This window comes from Gorilla gorilla, chromosome 10, assembly GCF_029281585.2.
Source record: "Gorilla gorilla gorilla isolate KB3781 chromosome 10, NHGRI_mGorGor1-v2.1_pri, whole genome shotgun sequence".
Classification (NCBI taxonomy): Eukaryota; Metazoa; Chordata; class Mammalia; order Primates; family Hominidae; genus Gorilla; species Gorilla gorilla.
This window is the reverse complement of record NC_073234.2, coordinates 49,636,529-49,660,187: the sequence shown is the minus strand read 5'-3', so window position 1 is coordinate 49,660,187 and position 23,659 is coordinate 49,636,529. Positions and strand designations below refer to the sequence as shown.

Here is a 23,659-nt window from a genome sequence, read left to right as displayed (position 1 = left end):
GAAAAAAAGTGAACCATTGCATGTAGATTTTCAAATAACTAGCTATGTAAGATAATTAACTTACCAATAAATGAATATCTAGTCATATAGATTTAATTGATTTTCTTATCTGACAACTTTGGTTGAGAAAGTGCAAAGGTATTGTACTAAGTGCAAAAAACATTTAGAGGCTTAGTCTGTAGTTGAGCTGAAAAGTGGTTAGGGGAACATGTTTCATCCAAAGGAGTAGAACAGTGACGGCCCTTTTGAAAGAAGGAGAATAGCCGTCCTGCCCCATCCATCCACAGTTCACAGTGGCATTCTGTGTTCATGGTGGTGACCACAGTTTTCATTGTCACCTTGCGTTTTTCTCTTCTGTGCTTCATCTCCTTTCAGGTTATTGATTTAGATCTGATACCCAATGGAAATGTGTTTGTTTTTTGAGAAAACAAAAGGCAGGCCAGATTTTAATATTGCCCCTTGACTCTTCTCTACAGTATTTAGCATGATCATTATGTGCACTATTTTGACCAACTGTGTATTCATGACTTTTAGTAACCCTCCTGACTGGTCGAAGAATGTGGAGTAAGTAACTCATTTATTTGTGTGCTTGTTTGTTTTAAATATTTTTAGTCACTAAATCTTGCTTTGCCAGTTTACCCACCAAGGAGAAAAAAAATTAGTTATTGCCTCTCTTTATTTCACAGAGAAGGCTGAAAGTACATGTGGAATTTAGGAAATAGCCCTCCCTAAAAGTCAGCTCTAGAAATTACTGCCCTTCACTCCACCCTTTCCTGTGCCAGGCAGTGCTGTTGCCCTGCAGCCCCATCACCATCTTGTATCCTCAGTTCCTGGTGATACTGTTTTCTCCAATTTTAGGTTTCCCTGTTTTTTGACTTCTCTAAGGTTAAAAACAGCTCTGGGGGGCCTCCTTACCTTCTTCAAAATGATCATGTACTAGATAGCAGCAAAGTTATCTTCCTTGGAATACAGTTCAGGACCCAGTACAACATTCCAAAGGTCTTAGTTTGTGCATTTCAGTAAGTTTCATTCAAAGCATTTCTTTCTCCTCCTCGCTTCCTTCCTGCTGCATTGGCTGTGCCCTTTCTGTTTTGTCTCTCTTAGTTGAAGCAACACTTCAGGCAAGTGCTAACTTAAAAGGTGCATTTAAAGTTTCTGTCCAGAAATTACCTCAAGCTATTCATTTCTTTGACAGGTACACGTTCACAGGGATTTATACATTTGAATCACTAGTGAAAATCATTGCAAGAGGTTTCTGCATAGATGGCTTTACCTTTTTACGGGATCCATGGAACTGGTTAGATTTCAGTGTCATCATGATGGCGTAAGTTCTCCCCTTACTTTATTGGTGTTCTGGGTGTGATTCTGTGTGTGGAGTTGTACTCCTGGGTCTGTTTGTAAGTGTGCATTTGTGGACACAGCTGTATGAGGAATTAATGGATAACCATGTAAGGCCCTGTGGGCTTATGTCTATGATTCTTGCTTGTGAGGGCCTCTTGTGGTTCAGGCGATGATAATGTGTTTATGTGGGAGAAGGCAAGCAGAGGCTTTACAGCTGGGAGAGAAAGGAGGAGGTGATTTCCCATTGGCACTCTCTCGTATTTTATTCCTCCTTGTAACGATCACGGTTTGCACACCTATCATTACAAGGCCTCTGTGAAGACTTGAAATTTTTTAGTTGTAAACTTTCAGCTGAAAATTAGTTTCCTGGGTATGTCTTACCGTATGTAATTTAATAAGGCTGGCCAGGTGTTGCAGACTTCAGAGCACATTTTAGAGTCAAAACATGAGCCAAGGTATCCACACTGGCACTTCCTGAAGAGTTACTAACCAGAATTTCGAACTATTGCTCAAGATCAGTGTAACTCCACATTGGTATGTTACTGCTCTTGCTCATTTGTGTTGTTTTAGCAATAAAAATATATCTTTGGGAAACTTAGCTGATGATAGAAGAGTTATAGCAGGCTTTAATATTTTTATTTCCAGGTTGGGAAAGCGTTTTGTGGTTTGAGAGTGTAGTGGGGGTGGTGTATAGGTTTTGCGTGTATGCATGATGTGTAAGAAAGAGTGTATTTAAATATGTATTGATCTGAGCATCTGGTGGAAAGATGTATTTCAACTGTAAAATGTGAATAAATGATATGCATCGAATACTTGAAACTGAAACTGACTTTCTGTTATATAAAGGCAATGTCTTACTTTCTAGCATTATGAATACACATTGGTGTTCATTTAAAATTTTTAAGTGTCCTTGCTAGGCACAGAGCTTGTAATTAAAATGAGCACTTAACACGATATTTGCTCTGATCCCATGATTTGGATTTTCCTGAGCCCTGCTTTTGTATGTCACAGGCCAAAACTTCGTTTATAGACATGACTACAATCATATGATTACAACTCCTGATTAAGTCATATATACAGACATTTAGTCAATTTTGCCATTGTCAACTAGGGAGTTACTTTAATGTAGATTTGTTTTTGTGGGGCTCCTGCTGCAGAAATTTGTCTCCCTCTCTTAAGAAATTGTTCACAAAACCTGGGAGCATAAGTCTTTGATACCTCCTGGCCTTCCTTTTTACTAAAAAATGAATGGGCTGACAGTAAAGCCATTCTGATTGGGATCAGCACATTACTATGCTGATTAAAGGAGTAAATCCCAAAAACCTCCTTTCTAATATACTTTTGAATTCTTCTTGCCCAATTAAAAACAAATGTTCCTTAAATGTTTGTATTTTGAAGCTTTTCTTTTTCAAGGAAAAATATGAAACCATAGCTTGTATATAAGACCCTTTCTTCCCCCCATTCTCAAACCCTCGCCCAGTGGTACCATTACAAGTTAACTTTGGTTTGATTCTGCAGGTATATAACAGAGTTTGTAAACCTAGGCAATGTTTCAGCTCTACGCACTTTCAGGGTACTGAGGGCTTTGAAAACTATTTCGGTAATCCCAGGTAAGATGGTCCGGGGTTGGTGTTAGGTGTTGGGATAGGGCCCTGACGTGACGTATTGTACTTTTTGTTTTGTTGTGGTTTTGTTTTTTCCTTTGGTGTTTGTGTTTGTGTCTGTGTTTGTCACTTGTGTCTGTGTGTGACCTCCCTTACTACAGATATGTGACAGAGTTTGTGGACCTGGGCAATGTCTCAGCGCTGAGAACATTCAGGGTTCTCCGAGCTTTGAAAACTATCTCTGTAATTCCAGGTGAGAAAATTTGTACATAAGACTGACTTTGCCACATCTCCTCTTTCTTCTCCATTCGTTTTGTCCACCATTCTAAAGCAGCATCAGTACAGTTGATAATGGCCTTGCATTCTGCATGTTTTTCTGGGAGACATTCTCTGGAATGGCCGTTGGGTCCTCAGGCAGTTTTCTCTGAGTGCTTGCCAGGCATGCAGCCCCCATTCCATCCATGCTATTGAAAAAGCACGTGCTTAAGAATCACTTGGATCTCACCATATTTGAAAAAAATTGTCACAGAGCTAGCTGTCTCTTTGTATATAAATCATTTGCTTCCTGGCTCCATGGAATTACAGTAATTTTGACATTTGCCGTCATTTCATTGCTTGTGATTTCTAGGCTTCCTATCGCATGGTTTGCTGATGGGACGTTATTCAAAGAATTATACCTTTACTATTACTATATTAATGAAATTTTTTAATCACAGAAGAGATCTACCCAGTTAACTAATGCAGTATCAGAGACAAATTTAAGAGACTTGGAGTTAGTGAACTGCACTTAAATAATCACTGTCTATCGTGTTCTACTGCTATCTGTCTCACTAGAATAAGAACCAGTAGACATCTACTGTACATATTCAGGGTTCATTCTCAAACATAAATCCCAATGAAAGCTTATGCAGGCACTGTTAAAAAAAAATCAAAGGTAAGATAAGATACAACTAAAGGTATGGGCAACAAAAAGTATAGAAGTTTGAGGGGGAAAAACAGAATCAGTAGGTGAGTTGAGAGTTAGTTGATTGACAACCTCTTTAAAATTTGTGCCTTTTTCTTTTTGGTTCTGGTTGAGCTAGCCCAGTGGTTCTTAACCTTTTGAAGGTTTTGGATCCGTTTGAGAATCAGATGAAAGTTCACAGACCCCCCCCGAAGCCCATCCATGGACCCCAGGTTAAGATTCCTTAATTTAATTTAAATCATTGCTACTGGGTAATACTTATCTTTCTAAAGACCAGTCTTGAAATCTTAAAGGAAAGATATTTTAGTTAGTATTGTGAGCCTAAGATATACTGGCAGTAACTTGGCAGAGGTGAAGACTGTGTTGTTGCTCTTTGGACTTTAGTTGTGGTCATGGGTTTTCAAGGAAGACTCCGTAGAGGCCAGGCTTTCCACAGCAGTTTCGTAGAAATAGGAATGTGGAGAAAGAACAGAGGCATCCTATTCTTATCCTATTCCTATTACATGGCTCTTCCCCTTGTGGCTGACTCAGAAATATCTCTCTTTTTAAAATTTATTTTTATTTTCTAGATACAGGGTCTCACTCTGTTGCCCAGGCTGGAGTGGTACGATGATGGCTCACTGCAGCCTTGACTTCCAGGGCCCAAGTGATCCTTCCTTCTCAGCCTTCCAAGTAGCTGAGACCACAGGTGCATGCCATCACACCCAGCTCATTTTTTAAAAAAATTTTTTTGTAGAGACAGGGTCTCCCTATGTGTTGCCCAGGCTGGCTGCCAACTCCTGGGCTCAAGCAATCTTCCTACATCAGCCTCCCAAAGTGCTGGGATTACAGGCGTGAACCACTGCATCTGGCCCAGAAATATTTCTTTTTCCCCTTTTTAACATTATCTCAATAGCAGATAGAGAGGGAAGCACAAAGATAGAATCCTGGAGAGGGCAGACTGGAATGTGGTTTACTGAGAACCTCAAAGAAGGTAAATTCATCTTCACCACTTACAAATTTGGGCCATGGAGTTGGCCAGTAAATCAGTGCCCTACCAAAGATGAATTCCTATATTTTTAGCGATGGTAGCTGACTCCCTATCAACCAAAGGCTGGGTGTCAGTTGGAGTATATACTTCTTGGCAAAAAACTACAACCTTAACTTACCAAGATTTAGTTCCTAGCCATTTTAAATCTGCTTAACAGAAAGCTCAGCTCATTCTCCAGACAGCCTCAGATAGCTCATTGATGGTGGCCTAATCTTTAGGCAAGCCCTGTCTTATTTTTTGAGGCATCGGGAGTGCCACATCTTTACTTTCCTTTTTCCTATGGTGTCTCTCCTCCTCTGGCCCCTTTTAAATATGATCTTGTGTTTTCTGCTCACTTCCCTCAGCGTACTCTGCAAGGCATCTGTCTCTTTATGTTCCTGTGATCTCAAAACTTCTCTCCCAGAATTAAATTGGAAAGCTGTATTCTGTTCACTAACTAGGGCAGCAGATGCTGTCTCTAGTCTAGCTCATAGCTTCTGTCTCTGTCTCTGCTATATGGTTAACTTTTGACCATGGCATTTCTGCAAGATAACTCTTGATTGGTGTCACGTTATTTATTCTTTGTATATATCCTTAATATGTCATGTTATTTATCCTTTATATATATATATATCTGGAATATATGCAGTATCTAACACAGTGCCTGGCCCATAGTAGTGCTCCATAAATGATTGTAGTAGCAGCACTTATGATTATAAAGAAGAAACCTAAGCCAATAGAAAGGGTTTGTATCAAGATTTAGACATCAGCTTCACAGTTTGAAATAGAGTCCCAGATTCCTATTTCTAGAAGCACCCCCATTTGAGCTGGCTTTGGGAGGCTAACTGGGGTGGAAAATAACATTAAGGGATAGTAAAGCGAATAATAGATCACTGTCAGTAAATGGTATATTTGGTTCTTGAATTAAAAGTGTGGCTCTCTGTCTCAATCTTTTTGCTCCCGATTCTACGTTTTAGAGTTAGCAAGAGAAATCCAGTAATGAAGTTTCCCTCATGGGAAGTTTTCTCTCATCCCATGGGAAATTCTGAAATTGCTGATTATGCTTTCTCCCATAGAGGGCTGTTGTGCTATTCCTACCTGCCTGCTATGCAGTCTCCTTCCAAGGCGGGAGCACCAGTGTATGAGTCAGTGGATCTGGGCCATCTCTTGCTTGGAAGTATGTCATTTTGATTCTTGTGTGGTAGAGCTGGCCCATGATTCCCCCTTAGTAAAAGCCACTGTTTTGTATACCAAGTTTTCTCGTGGATCACTTCAGTGGAATTGTTGTTCTCTTTGTCTTCTCCTCTTCCCAGTTTGGTTATAGGCTACTGCCGAGGGTGCCAAAAATAGAATGTAAGTGAGAGCAACCACTGACCTGGAGCCTGCAAGGTCTCACAAAGCTCCCTGTGTATCAGCTTCCTTTATGAGAGCTTTTACTTTCCTAGAGCACTCACCCACCCCCAACCTGGGCTGATACTGTCCTTCCTCTTTGTGTCTTTGGTAGATATTCTGAGTATGTCAGGGCCACCAGGACTCCCGAAGATTGGACAATAAGGTGCATCAGTTAGCTCTGCCCTTTTCTGTAAGAAATGCTTTGCTTTACAGCTTTCTTGTAGCTCAGAAAAGACCAAACCCACCTTCTGACCCTTTTTACTTTACTTGACTTGGATACATACTATTTATGCTTTCCGTTTTGCTCCAGAGGCAGCAACTTGGAGAACAGTGTACACAAGCTCTGTGCTAAAAGGGTCGGTTATAGAGGAGACCCTTTCTAAATTTTCTTTAGTCTGGAATTTGTCAGGTTCACCTTGACATTGAAATATTCTGCCTAAAAGTTTATATGTCTTAAAACTTTGTTTTCACTTTGTATTTGTCTGAGTCCCGCATAAAGTAAACTTCTAAGTGACTCTGTCAGAAGTTTCGTCCTCTGCATGCTTTGATCATGTGCCACAGGGCTGACATGCCCAAAGAAAGGGTGCGAATCTCGAAAGAGTTTCTCAGGTTTTTCTTAGCAGCATTTAATAGTATAAGTACTAATAGAACTGGTTGGGAGAAACTCACTTGTCAGTTTCTTTTCATTTCTGTCATTTAAATGGCTCCCCCAAAGCACTGCTTATCTGCTGCTCATTAGCACTTATTTAATTTCATTCCACCTTCTTTAGAATTGTACTTTCTTGATTATTTTTCTCTTGGCAATTTTATTTCTCAGCTTTCATTTCTGTTACTTTCACTCCTAACCAGTGGGATCAGACAGGAAGCAGGGAAAATGATAGGCCTTTCTTTTTCCCATCCCAGTATTCACAAAGAAAGCATTTTCTTTAAACGTATATTTTGTGAATGTGGCAATTTCTGCTGCATAATGATGGGAGATATAAACTGTTTTAAGACTATATCCTGACTCATTGTCTCTTTTAAACTATTCTGGTTATTCTCTTGCCTTTGTATTTCTCCTTTTCCCACATTGCTTCTTAGGAAAGATAAAGTTTAACAGTGGTCCTAAGTGAAAAAACACTAAATGCTCACAGGATCCCACTGACCCATCTTTGAGAGCTAGTTAAGTTTTGGTCACACTTTGTGATGTGAATCAGGTCTCGAGTAAATAAATCTAGAGTCCCCCAATCTCTTTCAAATTACTGTTGCTCTAAAGAATCTTCAAGAGCTATCACTGTAGGCTGGGTGCAGTGGTACACACCTATAGTCCCAGCTAATCAGGAGGCTGAGGCAGAGGATCACTTGAGCCCAGGAGTTCGAGGCTGCGTTGAGCTGTGACCACACCTGTGAGTAGCCACTGCATTCCAACCTGGGCAGCATAGTGCAATCTTGTCTCTTAATGAATAAATAAATAAATATTATCATGAGGATTGCAGTTGCAGCAGGAAAAGTCAACACAGCACACTACTTTACCCCTACGCTTTGTCTGAACCCAAGCTTGACTCTGGGAACAGGGCAGTTGTTCTTTCCCTGGGTTGAGAACTGCTTGTTATTGCTACTGAGGACTGTTTCAATATTAACTTTGTAGGGGAATTAGCTCACATTGCTTCAAACCACTTAGATTTCTCAACCTGAGCTACAAACTAGGGAATATGAATTAGCTTTATTTGTTTATTTTATTTATACATATATATTTTTTGAGACGGAGTTTCGCTGTTGTCACCCAGGCTGGAGTGCAACGGCCTGATCTCAGCCCACTGCAACCGCCACCTCCTGGGTTCAAGCGATTCTCCTGCCTCAGCCTCCTGAATAGCTAGGATTACAAGCATGCGCCACAATGCCCAGCTAATTTTTGTATTTTTAGTAGAGATGGGGTTTCACCATGTTGGCCAGGCTGGTCTTCAACTCCTGACCTCAGGTGATCCACCCACCTTGGCCTCCCAAAGTGCTGAGATTACAAGTGTGAGCCACCGTGCCTGGCAAATTAACTTTATTTATAATCTGGCCATCCAGTGGTGGAAGACTTTGACCCCAATATGCTTGACTGATTTTTCTGGACATAGCACATAGGCAGGCATTGTTCATTTGTTCAAAGGATTCCTGGGCATTGTGAAATGTGACAGGAGATTCAGAGGTACCTTTGGACATAGAGTAGAATTCTTCACCTGCTTCTTAAAATTCCTTAAATATCCAGCTTTCCCTCTTGTCACTGACCGTTCTCTACATAGAATCCAGCTGTCTTTTCTTGGCCTGTGGTAAATGTATTAACTGTTTCTACTCAGACACGTACCAAAGCGAGCTAATGTTAGCCTTTTCCAAGAGTTCTCACTGTCCAATTTGCCCCCACGTGGCTTCTGTTGCACACTCTGTTGTGTAGGAGTCTTTTGAAGAAGCATTCTGCTGTTTTGGATAATTGGTTTTCAGTCAGTATCTTGCTTGTTCTGGAATGTGATGTTGTGAGCCAATAGAATAAAAAGACAGTGTCCCTGTATAGCCAGAATGATGGCATTCTGCATTCTGGCTTGCGTCAGGTCAGGAATTCTACTAACAACTTTTTGCGTATATTGACAGGTGTTGATGGTACGAGGGAGCACTTTCAGGCAGTCACAGCTGGCAAGACTGTAGAGCTTGAGCTTAGGAAATGAACTGATGGCATCATCTCCATAAATTGGCATTGATGTCTACAAATATGGCCATTTGCAGTTTATCCTAATGCAAGGAAGAAGAGTCTTGGCTGAGACCAATGTATAGTTCAGTGACTGTTTATTATTTAATATTGCTGTGTGATCATGTGCCTTCCTTTACCTGAAAACATGAAGCCGCATCACCTTTCTTCTTCTTTTTCCTTTGCCTTCTCATTTTCTCTTGGTGATCTGGATGGGAATCTTGGAGAGTAAACCTTTTAGATTGCTGTAGTTAGTGTTATTTAGTGATTATCCTTGCTTAATTAAGATTTGTTTATCTGACCCGCTGTGAAGTATAAGCAGCTGAATACCATTTCCAATTAAGTTTCTACTTTAAACATCTTAAAAGCTAACTCACCAATGAGATGATCTAAGCCCCAGACTTCAAAGCTGAGGCTTGAAAAAGTGTCTTTTTAACTTCCTTGACTCATGTTTACACATTTCTTTAGCAATAACATCTGGTTTATGGAGAAGAGATGTTAAACCAGCTGATTGTGAGCATTTGGGTCCATCTCCAGGCAAGTGAATTCCATGCAGGCTTGGCATATCAGATTAGTGGGGGTCATCTCTGGTTGCAAGTAGCAGGACACAGGAATAATTCAGGGAACCCAAGGGCTGGAATGCACTTGTGCTTCTGGGAAGCCAGTAGAAACCAGAATGCAGAGCCAGAAAGCCACAGGTACGAGGAAGTACTTTGTCTCCATCTCTCTTCTCTCCACGTGTCCATTTCTTTCTCTCAGCATACTAACTGCCTTTACTGCTCAGTCACATCTTAATATAATGACAGAATATGGCTACCACTTAGCTTCCAAATTTATTTATTACCATTCTCACCACATGAAAATATTACTCAACTGTCTCTTATCCTGTTCCAAATTCCTGTAGGAAAGGATCTGGATTTAGGTCAGATGTCCACCCAGACATCTGCAACTACTGAGAGAAGGTGACCTTGTACAGACATGGCTGCTGAGAGCTCATTCTTAAGGAACAGGGGATAGTTGGAGCTCATGGCCTAGAATTTCCACTTATGTGGACCTGGAACTGTCAAAGAGCTCCCAGCCCAGGAAAATCAGATTCTACTTATGCTAAAATTGTATGCTTTTCAAATTATTTACTTACAAACTCAGTGGTTTGGCTATTTTGTAGTATTATACTCTTGTTACTAATACAAAGGACAGCTTACAGCTCATTTCTCAATTCAGTAAAATAGCAATGGTAAAGTCCTTTAACAGTCATCTGGTGTTTGGAAAGGTGATTGTCTGAATCGTCTGGAGAGATGGCTGTATAGGCTTCATAAAAAAGTCCAGGAAAAAGAAACTGTACAGCCATCTTTAGTGACCCATTCAAGTATTATTTTTTAAATCAGTCTTTGACTTTGAAAACAGTAAACTTGCGTAATTTTAGAAGCCTAGGATTGAATTATTGATTCAATATAGGCCCACTCTAACCCAGTCAAAATATAATGAGGACTTCTCTGTTCCTTAGCAACTAAATGGAAATAAATTCCATTACACTGGAACAATTTTTATTTCTTGATGGCTGCCTTCTACTTTATTCCACCAGTACCTTCTTACCTAGCTGTGCGATTATGATATGATTTCCCAGGGCCTTAGGTTTAAAAGATAGCTTGAAATTTCAATTACTTAATCTCAAACAAATAAACATCTCTGCCTTATTTTGAAAGACTTTTGGAGAAGATTCTTCAGCTTCTCCACTACTGCCCACTGCTATGTAGTGGTGTGTTTATCCATGTTCTGTAGATGAGAAAATGAGACTCTGAGAAGTAACCTTAAATTTGATTTGAAACACAATAGGTCAGGCCGGGTGCAGTGGCTCACACCTGTAATCCCAGCACTTTGGGAGGCCGAGATGGGCGGACGACCTGAGGTCAGGGGTTCGAGACCAGCCTGGCCAACATAGTGAAACCCCATCTCTGCTAAAAAAAAAATACAAAATTTAGCCAGGGCGTGGTGGCGGGCACCTGTAATCCCAGCTACTCTAGAGGCTGAGGCAGGAGAATCGCTTGAACCCAGGAGATGGAGGTTGCAGTGAGCCGAGATCGTGCTATTGCACTCCAGCCTGGGCGACAGAGCGAGAATCCGACTCAAAAAAAAAAAAAAAGAAAAAGAAACACAATAGGTCATAAGTAGTGATTGAGCCAGGGCCAGAATACCAGCTTTCTGATTTCCTGTCTGATGCTCTTTCTGCACAGCCCTGTGAGGAGAAAAATAATCAGATTATAAATGCTTTGTTTCCTGGAGCCCAAGCAAGCGCTTCATAATCCCTTTGTGGCCACATCTCCATGGAAGGCTCACTCTAAGAAAGCACAGGACTCTGCATCCTTTATCTCTACAGTCTACCTCTTGGTTCTTTTTTCTTTAATTCCTCTTAGATCCCTTTTAAGATATTTGTGTAAGAGGAGAGAACTTTCTCATTCATTTACTCTCCCAATAAAAATGTATTAAATGGCTGCCTTTGTGCCAGGTCCTGTGCTAGGCAGAGCATCCATTTCTATTATTGGACTCAGAAAATTCTATTGGGCTCGACTTTGAAAAGTCTAGGTGATTACTTGAAAATACAGCAAAAGAAGAATCATGTCCATACCACCCATTAGATCACCATTATATGAGGTTAGCCCTGAGCAGTGCCATTTTCCCAATCATGTCCCTTTGAGGAGGGTACCATATGTAAAATAGTGATAACAAGTGTTGAGTGCCAGCTATGTGCCAGGAACTTTACTAGGTACTTTATATAAATTATCTATTTAAACCTAACAACAACCCAATGAGGTTGGTATTGTAAATCCATTTTTATAGATGAGTAGACTGAGGTTCAGACAATAATGGTCAACATTTGACTCATTTGCTACGTACTAAATGCTTTGTGAAGTTTTTTTTTTTTTTTTTTTTTTGTTGTTGTTGTTGTTTTCTTTTTGAGACAGAGTCTCGCTCTGTTGACCAGGCTGGAGTGCAGTGGCGCAATCTTGGCTCACTGGAACCTCCACCCCTGCACCGAGTTCAAGTGGTTCTCCCACCTTAGCCTCCCACAGTAGCTGGGATTACAGGCGTATGCCACCACACCTGGCTAATTTTTGTATTTTTAGTAGAGATGGGGTTTCACCGTGTTGGCCAGGCTGGTCTTGAACTCCCGACCTCAGGTGATCCACCTTCCTTGGCCTCCCAAAGTGCTGGGATTACAGAGGTGACCCACTGCGCCCAGCTGCTTTGTCAAGTGTTTTATATGAACCACACTTAATCCTCACAGCAGCCCTATGATACTCAACTATAATTTTCCCTACTTTAAAGATGAAAAAACAGATTCTAAGAGGTTAGAAGGCGTATTGCGTAGGTCAGACAAGTAAGCGGCATAACTTAGTTAAGATTAGTGATTATCTACCCAGGCACACCCTTCAAAGCCAGGATTAGGATTCCCTTGAATTTCAGTTCAGTGGTCTTGCCTTCAGAAGTGAGCAGGGATGAGATTCTTCCTGAGGCCTGTGTGTCAAGGCTTAGCGCCTGCCTCTTGCTCATCCTGGTGCATTGGCTACCAAGAGTGCTCAGTGCTTTGTTGGCTGTATCCTATGGATAGCCTGATATCTGGGCACGTAAAGACTCATTTGGACCCAAAAAGCATGAACCTACAACCATATTTTTCTGTCTCTTCTGTCACTAATCTCTCCGTGTGCAATTAAGAAATACACCTTCAGTCTACATTTGAGCCAGTGTCTTACATTTAAACTTTAAATTAAAATGTTTTTAATGTTTTTGTTTTTAATTTAGGACAGAAAAAAGATCATTGTAGAAAGCAGGGAATATATGTGATACAGAAAAAGTATATTTTTAAATGGAAAAAGACAAAGTATAAATACTGGATTAATAATAACCTTTTCAATACCTTGGCATTTCCAGAATCCTTGGGAAAATATTATTGTACCTTCTCACTTATTATTGGCTTTTAAACTTCCCAGTGGTTTTCTTTCTAACCTGGAGGGCTCCTCAATTCCTGATTTTTCCATTTGTTTCTTTGACAAATATTTACTAAATACCTACTGTGGGCTAGGCACTATAGATACAGCTGTGAACAAGGTAGATGTAAAAAATCAATTATAACCATGACAAATGCTACAGAAGAAAGTATAAGATGCCACTGAAACACTAGTAACAATGGGGAGGGAGAAGAGTTGCAAAGTCAGAGAAGGCTTTCTGGAAGAATTGACGTTTAAACTGGGCCTTGAAGGATGAGTAGGGTTTAGGCACAGAGGACAAGATAATATAGCAGGGAGCATTCCAGGCAGAGGGAACAGCAGGTATGAAGGCCCTATGGCAAGTAAGAGCTGGGCTCATATGGGGAACCAAAAAGTAGTCAGAGATGGGAAAGTGTTCCCAGGAAGAAAGGAGCCACATGTTGTTGGCAGAAGAACCTTTCTTTTGCTTTTTAAGATGTATTCACTTAAAAATGGATACTTCTGGAATATTGGTAATTTTGCTGACCTATTATTATTCTCATGGTATAAATATAAAGTGGCCATATTTCAAGAGTGGTGCTGTGGGGAGGAGTAGCAGCCAGTGGCTAAGAGGGAGGCTTGGGGAGGTGGGGAGGGCTTTGAGGTGCCTCTGATTCCGGGGATTCTGTCTCCTCAGGCCTGAAGACAATTGTGGGTGCCCTGATTCAGTCTGTGAAGAAACTGTCAGATGTGATGATCCTGACAGTGTTCTGCCTGAGTGTTTTCGCCTTGATCGGACTGCAGCTGTTCATGGGGAACCTTCGAAACAAGTGTGTTGTGTGGCCCATAAACTTCAACGAGAGCTATCTTGAAAATGGCACCAAAGGCTTTGATTGGGAAGAGTATATCAACAATAAAAGTAGGTGGCCTCTTCTCTGCAAGAGGAATAGGAAAAGTCTATTCCTAGTTCACATGGTCAGAAGCTACCACAGGGCTTAAAAAAGTAGTTGGAGGCCGGGCACGGTGGCTCACTCCTGTAATCCTAGCACTTTGGGAGGCTGAGGTGGGTGGATCACCTGAGATTGGGAGTTTGAGACCAGCCTGACCAACATGGAGAAACCCTCTCTCTACTAAAAATACAAAATTAGCCAGGCGTGGTGGCACATGCCTGTAATCCCAGCTACTCGGGAGGCTGAGGCAGGAGAATTGCTTGAACCCAGGAGGCGGAGGTTGCGGTGAGCCAAGATCACGCCATTGTACTCCAGCCTGGGTGGGCAACAAGAACAAAACTCCATCTCAAAAAAAAAAAAAAAAAAAAAAAAAGAGGTAGTTGGAGCTGGAAAGGAATGGCAGTGCTACTAGAACTAGCCTTGTAAAATTATTCCTTTCCTCGACGTAGGATTGTGTTCAGAAGCTCTCAAACATGAACCCTCTCTCTCCCTTTTTCGCATGTACCCCTAAACTTTTGCTTTGAAATTCAGGCTTAGAAGCTTGATAAAAATTATTTTTTTCCCTAGCTGAGTTACTTGGGATATTTACACATTTAGTCCAGAATGTATCTATGGAACTCAAATTTTCTTAATACTACTAAGACTATTGCAGTCGATCTAGTCTAGGGAATCAGGTGATCTTTAAGGTACTATTCAATCCTATTACAGTTGAGTAGTTTTAATCATTTTATTTGAGGAACCAAAGGAAAATTTGATGTAGTGATACTTCTTTAGACTCATGAAAAAAGTTAGCGATGTCACTATTAGTCATTCCTGAGAAAATAAAGTCAGTTTAGTAACCATAAGAAAGTGTTGCAAAGGAGATTTCGGGGACGTATGCTGGAAAGGAAAACATGCCTTGTAATTTAAAATAGGACCTAGTATCTACTGACCAATGAGCTCTAAAATATCTTTGATAAAGACACGTTGTAAGGATAGAAGAATAGAGTGGTATAAAGGGGTATACAACTCAGAAAACTTACTTTTAGGCCCCTTTGATTCAAGTACCAGAATCTGGCATATAGATTTGAAGTATGAATGGAAGTTGGGTGTCTGTGAAAACTATATTGCATCAAGAACTTTGGGATAGCACTTTTAATTTGTAAATATATATAAGAAAATAATTAATAGGAAAGAATTCTTATCAGCTGTCACAGCTGTTGGAAAAGATTTATGAGCTAAAGTCAATAACTGTTTTTGCTGGGGCTAGTTAGGAACAGTGTAACCTTATTCTCTCATTCACTTAAATCTGCATGTTCATTTCCTGCCTCTTCAAACTTTTCTAGCAAATTTCTACACAGTTCCTGGCATGCTGGAACCTTTACTGTGTGGGAACAGTTCTGATGCTGGGTAAGTAGCTCACCTAGTTTTATTCTCTTTCCTTAAAATAATGTACCTGTTATTAGTAGGGTCAAAATAGGCAATATGTTTACTTTTCTTTGTGCTCAAGTAGTAGACCTTACAATTGCATCTGACCTATCGGTTGGCATAGATTTTCTTTGTTTCACATTTGTCCATCTAAAGTTGACATTTCACTAGTAAGTGCCTGTGCTTGTAGTCTCAAGCCAAAATGAAAGAATCTAAGGATGAAATCAATAACAGCAGATAGCTTACCTGCCTCTTGGGGACTCCTCTCATCCTATAGTACAATAGAGAGCAAAGATACCATCTTAGTGATGGTTATGGATCCAAGGATGACCCAAAATATGCTTGACCTGACAGCATAGAGGAGGAAAAAGAGTAGCAACGTAGTATTTGAGTCCTGATCCTGATACTTCCTGCTCTAAGACCTTTGGCAAGCCATTTAACTTACCTGAGCCTTGGTTTTTTTCATCCATAAAATGGATTTATTTAATAAGCCATGCTGTCTCTTGCTCACAGGGTTACTGTAAGGATCCACTTACATTACATGAAAGTGCTTTGTAAACAGAGGGCTTTATAAATGTAGGGTGGTAGTGTCATTTTTCAGAGTATATTGGTCCTCTAAGAACTGGTGTTTTAACATGATCACAATGTCTAGAAATCCATTTAATTTCTGTATTAGACTACTAGAGATTACATTGAAAGAAATATGAGATGAATCTAAAAGCAGGAGAAATGGTGTAACTGAGGTAACTGAAATCCCACTTATGACTTAGGTTGTCACAGTGAGTGTAAAGAAAACAAACGATTAAGAGGAACTTCTGGCCAGGCGCAGTGGCTCACGCTTGTAATCCCAACACTTTGGGAGGCTGGGGCAGGCAGATCCCGAGGTCAGGAGTTCGAGACCAGCCAGGCCAACACAGTGAAACCCCGTCTCTACTAAAAATACAAAAATTAGCCAGACGTGGTGGCAGGTGCCTGTAATCCCAGCTACTCGGGGGGCTGAGGCAGGAGAATCGCTTGTACCCAGAAGGCAGAGGTTGCAGTGACCCGAGATCATGCCATAGCACTCTAGCCTGGGCAACAGAGCTAGACTCTGTCTCAAAAAAAAAAAAAAAAAAAAAGAGGAACTTCTAGCCGTTTGTCATTTGGGATAATAGCTGAGTTAAATTTGATTGAATTGCACATTGATATGAATCTAGAACAGTACTTCTCACACTTTGGCATGCATAAGAATCACCTGGCATACCTCTTAAAAATGCAGATTCATAGATCCCATATCCAGAACTTTTAATTCCTAGTTTGGGTAAGGATGCAGGAATCTGCATTTTTAAAGACCATGCCAGGTGATTCTGACCCTAGGCTGTCCCCAGAAGTTGGCTAGCTGCTTATTTCCTTCTTCTTTTTCTTCTAATTTGTTGGCCTGGCTCTATCAATGGTTATTTATTATCTCCAAGGTCATGGAGTAAATAGAATTATGTTATTTATTATCTCCAAGGTCATGGCTGGGTGGAATTATGTTGAAAAGTCCTGAACTTCCCTTTCTTTCTTTAGGCAATGCCCAGAGGGATACCAGTGTATGAAAGCAGGAAGGAACCCCAACTATGGTTACACAAGTTTTGACACTTTTAGCTGGGCCTTCTTGGCATTATTTCGCCTTATGACCCAGGACTATTGGGAAAACTTGTATCAATTGGTGAGTAATACCTCTTTTCCTTTGGCCATAGAGTTTGCATGAGCATATATGGGGTTGGGGACATTCTGTGTGAGAGACATTTAGTGAAGACATTATACAAGATCTAACTGTTGTGTTTCCCACAGTCAGCTGGTTTTTGATATTAAGTGAATTCTCTCAGTTCTCATCCCTGTTTCTTGAATGCTCAGTCATGTATAGCTGTAGACTCTTACAGCCTTGACGGCCTCTTGTCTGGCCTGAGAATCTGCTGTCTCTATCTACTTCCTATTGTTCATCCTCTGCAGCATATCTCCTTTTGGATATTTGGGGTTGGGGTTTGTTTTTTTTGTTTTGTTTTGTTTTGTTTTTGAGGTAGGTACTACAGGCATGTACCACCACACCTGGCTATAATATTTCTACTTTTTGGAAAGTTGGGGTTTCACTCTGTTGCCCAGGCTGGTCTTGCAACTTCTGGCCTCAAGTGATCCTCCCACTGTGGCCTCCCAAAGTGCTGGAATTACAGGCGTGAGCCACCATTAGGGCTTCTGTTTAAGAAAAAGTAAACATCTCTTTGTGCAAGGCACTATATAGATGGAATTTCCATAAGGACCTTGGAGTATATCAACATTTTTGAGATTTGTAACACATTTGGATTTGTTCAAGCAGGTTGTACAGATAAAAATAAGGTCAGTAACATTCTGTTGGGCTACACTGGTGACTCTGGACAAGTCATTTAACTTTGCTGGTTGTAATGAAGTTAGTGTAAGTGATTGCTAAGTGTCTTACAGCTTAGAAATTTTATGACAGTCCATTGTTTTCTCTTTGTGTCATTTGGTGATACCAGTTACTTTGAAAATGAAAAACACGTCCCCTCAGGCATGAAGGACCCTCTTTAAGGGAAGTTTCTAGTTCAAATATCTGAGTTAATTCTTACCTTTCTGTTGCACAGCCTAGAGTTCCCTCAGGTTGAATGTTTCTCCTGAAATATTTGTGATTGATGCTGTTTCTTTTTTTTTTCTTTTTTTTTTTTTCTTTTTTGAGACAGAGTCTCGCTCTGTCGCCCAGGCTGGAGTGCAGAGGCGCAATCTCAGCTCACTGCAGCCTCCAAACAATTCTCCTGCCTCAGCCTCCCGAGTAGCTGGGATTACAGGCATGACACACCTGGCTAATTTTTGTATTTTTAATAGAGACGGGGTTTCACCATGTTGGTTGGCCAGGCTCGTCTTGAACTCTTGACCTCAGGTGATCCACCTGTCTTGGCCTCCCAAAGTGCTGGGATTACAGGCGCGAGCCACCGTGCCTGGCCCATTTTGTGGTTAACAGAATAAAGATGAAAACTCTGTAATAGTGGGTTGCATGTACATAACCTAAAACCTAGTTTCCTTCTGCCTTGTTTTAACCTCCCCCACTATCCTTTATGTCATATTGTCATATCCTTTTAAAACTCATCCTATTGCAAAAGAATAAGGAAGAGTGTCACTCAAGATGGGGATTTCCTGGCTGGACACAGTGGCTCATGCCTGTAATCCCAGCACTTTGGGAGGCCGAGGCAGGTGGATCACTTGAGGCCAGGAGTTCAAGACCAACCTGGCAAACATGGTGAAACCACATCTCTACTAAAAATACAAAAATTAGCTGGGCATGGTGGCACATGCCTGTAATCCCAGCTACTCGGGAGGCTGAGGTGGGAGAATTGCTTTAACCTGGGAGGTGGAGGTTGCAGTGAACTGAGATCATGCCACTGCACTCCAGCCTGGGTGACAGAGCAAGACTCCATCTACAAAAAAAAAAAAAAAAATGGGGCTGGGCGCGGTGGCTCACGCCTGTAATCCCAGCACTTTGGGAGGCCGAGGCGGGTGGATCATGAGGTCAGGAGCTCAAGACCAGCCTGGCCAACATAGTGAAACCCCATCTCTACTAAAAATACAAAAAAATTAGCTGGGCATGGTGGTGGGCACCTGTAATCCCAGCTACTCGGGAGGCTGAGGCAGGAGAATCGCTTGAACCTGGGAGGTAGAGGAGGTTGCAGTGAGCCAAGATCTTGCCATCACACTCCAGCCTAGGCGATAGTGTGACACTTCATCTCAAAAAAAAAAAAAAAAAAAGATGGGATTTCCTGCAACTTGGACCTGATTTCAGAGACATAATTTGTCTGTTAATGCTGTTTGAGGATCCGTAGATAAATAAACTGCAGTCTTGTATTCTTTTCTTTATACTTGTCTTAGCCCAAAATCAAACTTTTTTTATGAAAGAAGTGTATGGGGAATATTTAGAAATGAGAGGGGATTTTTTTGTCACAATGGTTGGGAGATAACTACTGCCATTTAATATGAGTTGAGGATAAGTGAAACCATTCAACCATTGGGAGTACCAAGTGCCCACAATAGGAAGGAGTACTGCACAAGGAAACAGTCCTGTACAAAATGCAAATAGTGCCCTTACAGAGGAACTTGGCCCATTAGCTGTTTTCAGCCTGGTTCATTTGGTACAAGTGACTCAGAAAATGGCCTTTGTCTTTGCAGACCTTACGAGCAGCCGGGAAAACATACATGATCTTCTTCGTCTTGGTCATCTTTGTGGGTTCTTTCTATCTGGTGAACTTGATCTTGGCTGTGGTGGCCATGGCTTATGAAGAACAGAATCAGGCAACACTGGAGGAGGCAGAACAAAAAGAGGCTGAATTTAAAGCAATGTTGGAGCAACTTAAGAAGCAACAGGAAGAGGCACAGGTTGGTGATGAATTCTTTGCAATAGACCTTCCTGCCAGATCATGGTGACTAAGACCCCATCTGATTTTCACTGCAGTTGATCTTTTCTAGGCATATTTTCAAATAGAGGCCATTGGTCTGATGAAAATAACCCAAGTAACAACTGCAGATGGTTACTCCAATTATTCCATTTGTCTTAACAGCCAAATTGTTTGTTCATATCATCTTTTGTTGAATTTCTCAACTGTTCAGTGTGCAACTGCCATGATGACTGGGAAGAAAAAAGTGACCAGGGCAGTTTATATAGTGTTTCACATAAGCATATTCTTTTTCTTGGGAGAAATGTTAAGATTCCTGTGGTCATAAAAAGTATTATTTCTAATTAAAAAGAAGATACAGGCAAAATATTAAAGTAAAACTTGAAAGACATTTGTGATCTCATCACCTTAACACTTAACTTTCTCATCCTTATCTAAATGTACATGTATTTATACATTTTTAGGACCCATAATATATAATGTTACTTAGCATTCATTTCCAGACTTGCTCAGAAGGGATCCTCTGGTACCAAGGCAGCAGTCAAGTTCTTGTCTGAAATGCTCGAGAGAATAACTCCCAAAGTTCTCACCACTGGGTTCTGCTCTGTTCACTTAGGGCTGTGTGCCAGAATACACAGAAACCCTCTAACAGTCTAGGTTTCCTGCCTCCTTTTTTCCTCCTTTCCCTTCGGTAGGGAAATGTTCTGTACTAACTGGTTGGCTTTGGGTGGCTCCAGTTAATTGCCCTGGTCTGGCTTCCCTGCTGTGGCTTCTTTCCTAGGCTGCTGCGATGGCCACTTCAGCAGGAACTGTCTCAGAAGATGCCATAGAGGAAGAAGGTGAAGAAGGAGGGGGCTCCCCTCGGAGCTCTTCTGAAATCTCTAAACTCAGCTCAAAGAGTGCAAAGGAAAGACGTAACAGGAGAAAGAAGAGGAAGCAAAAGGAACTCTCTGAAGGAGAGGAGAAAGGGGATCCTGAGAAGGTGTTTAAGTCAGAGTCAGAAGATGGCATGAGAAGGAAGGCCTTTCGGCTGCCAGACAACAGAATAGGGAGGAAATTTTCCATCATGAATCAGGTAAACTCTTCTTTTTTCTATACCTTTTTCAAAAATGTATTTTTTATTAAGGTAAAATGTGTATATATGTATTATACCATCTTTACCATTTTAAGTGTACCGTTCAGTATTAAGCACAATTATATTCTTCTTTTTCCTCTTTCATCCCCTCTATCCCCTCTTCTTCCTGGCCTCTAGTAACCACCAGTCTACTCTCTACCTTCAAGAGATCCACTTTTTTAGCTCCCACGTATGAGTGAGAACATGCTATATTTGTCTTTCTGTGCTTGGCTTATTTCAGTGAACATAATAACCTCTGGTTCCATCTATGTTGCTGCAAATGATAGGAATTCATTCTTTTTATGGCTGAATAGTATTCCATAATGTAAATATACCGCATTTTCTTTATCCATTTATCTGTTGATGGGCACTTAGGTTGATTTCATATTTTGTCTATTGTAAATAGTACTACAATAAACATGGGAGTGCAAATATCTATTTAATATATTGACTTACTTTCTTTCAGTTATATACCCCATAATGAAATTGCTGGTGTATTAGTCAGGGTTCTCTAAAGGTATAGAACTAATAGGATATATTTATATATCCTATTAGTATATAAATATATAAAGGGGAGTTTATTAAGTATTAACTTACACAATCACAAGGTCCCACAGTAGGCTGTTTGCAAACTTCAGGAGCAAGGAGAGTGAGTCTGAGTCCCAAAACTGAAGAACTTGGAGTTGGATGTTCGAGGGCAGGAAGCATCCAGCATGGGGGAAAGATGTAGGCTGGGAGGCTAGGCCAGTCTCGCCTTTTTACGTTTTTCTGCCCGCTTTATTTTCACTGACAGCCGATTAAATGGTGCCCACCACATTAAGGGTGGGTCTGCCTTTCCCAGCCCACTGACTTGACTGTTAATCTCCTTTGGCAACACACCTCACAAACACACCCAGGATCAATATTTTGCATCCTTCAGTCCAATCAAGTTGACATGCAGTATTAACTATCACATTGGATTATATGGTAATCCTATTTTTAGTTTTTTGAGGAGCCTCCATACTCTTCTCCAAACTCATTGTACTAACGTGCATTCCCACAACAGGTAAACTCTTTGCATTGGCTCAATAAGCCTAAAAACATCTGGTTTTTCTAATCTCACTTGATTTTTATTTTCCCCTTTGGCCCTATATTTTCCAGGCCCATCCCTGCATCCTCATTTCTACCTCACTATGCTCCATATTGTTCTCCTCTGGGAGGAAGTGTTACCAGCACATTTGGAACATTCTCCATTCTAATCCTGCCCTCCCTTCTCTGATGTAAAAGCCAACCCTAGACTATGTGATCACCTTTGGCAGACTTGCTTGGCAGTAAAGTATATGTCACACCAGCAATCTTCATGTTCTAAAACATCAGGGAGAGCTTTTCTCCTCTAAGCATCAGAATTTAGCTCAAACATCTCTGTTTAAGAATTGCATTTAATTATAGGGGATAATAATAATAGGAGTCATGAAACAGGACATCTTATTTGAGCATGGCAAGTCCTACTGATTAATTATTCTGGATATGTAGTATCACACTGATAAGTTAGCCTATGGTAGATTGAAAGCCTCCAGTTTTTCCCAACTTTGATAAATAAGGAAACTAAGCAAAAAAAGAGAAGAGAAGACTTAGGGTAATTGTTGAGCATTCTATTACTATAGATGTCATCACATAAATAGGTATTTTTGAATTTCAGAGAACACCACCAAAATCTAATTCTTAGGCCATTTAATTTCCCATTTTAAAGAAATGCTGGAAAGTTGGTAGGTATAGAATAGATTATAGTTACTGTTTATGGCAGTATATCCAGTGTCTTTTCTTTTTTCCCAGAGATGATTCATTTTCCCACTTGCATCTCTCACTTTCCGGTTCAGTCTTTTGCCAGTCTTATTCATTTCAGGGGATGAGCAAAATCCCTCATGTCCATCCCTTTCTTTCCATTCCTTAGCCTTATCTTAGTTTTGGCTTTACAGTTGTATTATTTTGTTCTACTGTGTTTGTCCACTGCAGTTTTGTTTTCTGTAGTCTTTCTCCTTCTCCTTTGTATTTTATATACTGTCAACAGATTACGTCCTAAAATGTAGTTCTCATCATTCGTGTAGTAGGCATTTATGGAGTACCTACTACATATTAAGGATTGTACTAGGTCCTAGGGCTTAAAAGGTGATTAAAACATCATCCCTACCCTAGAGAGCTTACAGTACAGTGAGACAGCTGAATACACTAAAAAATTATGTAGTAGCATGTGTTATTCCATAATTGAGATATGCTGGGGGTATTAGAAAAGCACAGATCTATCCCAACATGGAGATTCAGTAAAGATTTTCTGGAAAAGGTAAATTTCTGAACTGAAGCTTAAAGGATAGACAGGAATTAGGTAGTGTATGTGTGTGTTGGTGAGGGAACAATAAGAAAAAAGGGACGGTCTAGGTTTAGAAGGGAAGCATATTCCAGTTTAGACATCCAAAGTTTGAATTATTTGTTGGATAACCAAGTACAGACTTTTTTAGACAAGGATAGGCAAATGATAGCTCAGGGAAGAGGTCCTAAGCTGAGAGGTGGTGATTGAAACCATGAGACTTGTGGAGATTACTCAAAGAGAATGTGTCAGTTGGAAGAATAGTGAGCCAAAGGCATGACCATTGCTGTTCACCGGCATAGAGATGGAGTTCAGGAAAGAAAACAGATAAACAGTGTTAGAGAAGCTGAGAGGGCCAAGAGTTCAGTGAAGTCAGGAGAGTAGCGATGTTGGAGAAGGCAGGGCCATGATCAATGGATTGAAATTTAACAGAGATGCTTAGTGAGCTCAGAATTG

The 23,659-nt window shown here is 40.7% G+C and overlaps 1 protein-coding gene across 7 annotated transcripts in view; it reads left to right on the top strand.

Annotated features, from left to right (window-relative positions):
• SCN8A (sodium voltage-gated channel alpha subunit 8) overlaps nt 1–23,659 on the top strand; it is a 216,870-nt gene that overhangs the window by 94,318 nt on the left and 98,893 nt on the right. For 2 of the 7 annotated variants that reach the window (XM_063693976.1, XM_055357182.2), the window contains exons 1-8: nt 452–564; nt 1,196–1,324; nt 3,107–3,198; nt 13,674–13,895; nt 15,252–15,315; nt 16,882–17,023; nt 19,525–19,731; nt 20,530–20,823. In XM_063693976.1, coding sequence (XP_063550046.1) covers nt 485–564; nt 1,196–1,324; nt 3,107–3,198; nt 13,674–13,895; nt 15,252–15,315; nt 16,882–17,023; nt 19,525–19,731; nt 20,530–20,823 — 1,230 coding nt within the window. In that variant the 5' untranslated portion in view covers nt 452–484. Of the gene's footprint in view, nt 1–450; nt 565–1,195; nt 1,325–2,859; nt 2,952–3,106; nt 3,199–13,673; nt 13,896–15,251; nt 15,316–16,881; nt 17,024–19,524; nt 19,732–20,529; nt 20,824–23,659 lie in introns of those variants that run through there. The other 5 variants (XM_063693978.1, XM_055357183.2, XM_063693979.1 and 2 more) reach the window with 4 other exon arrangements.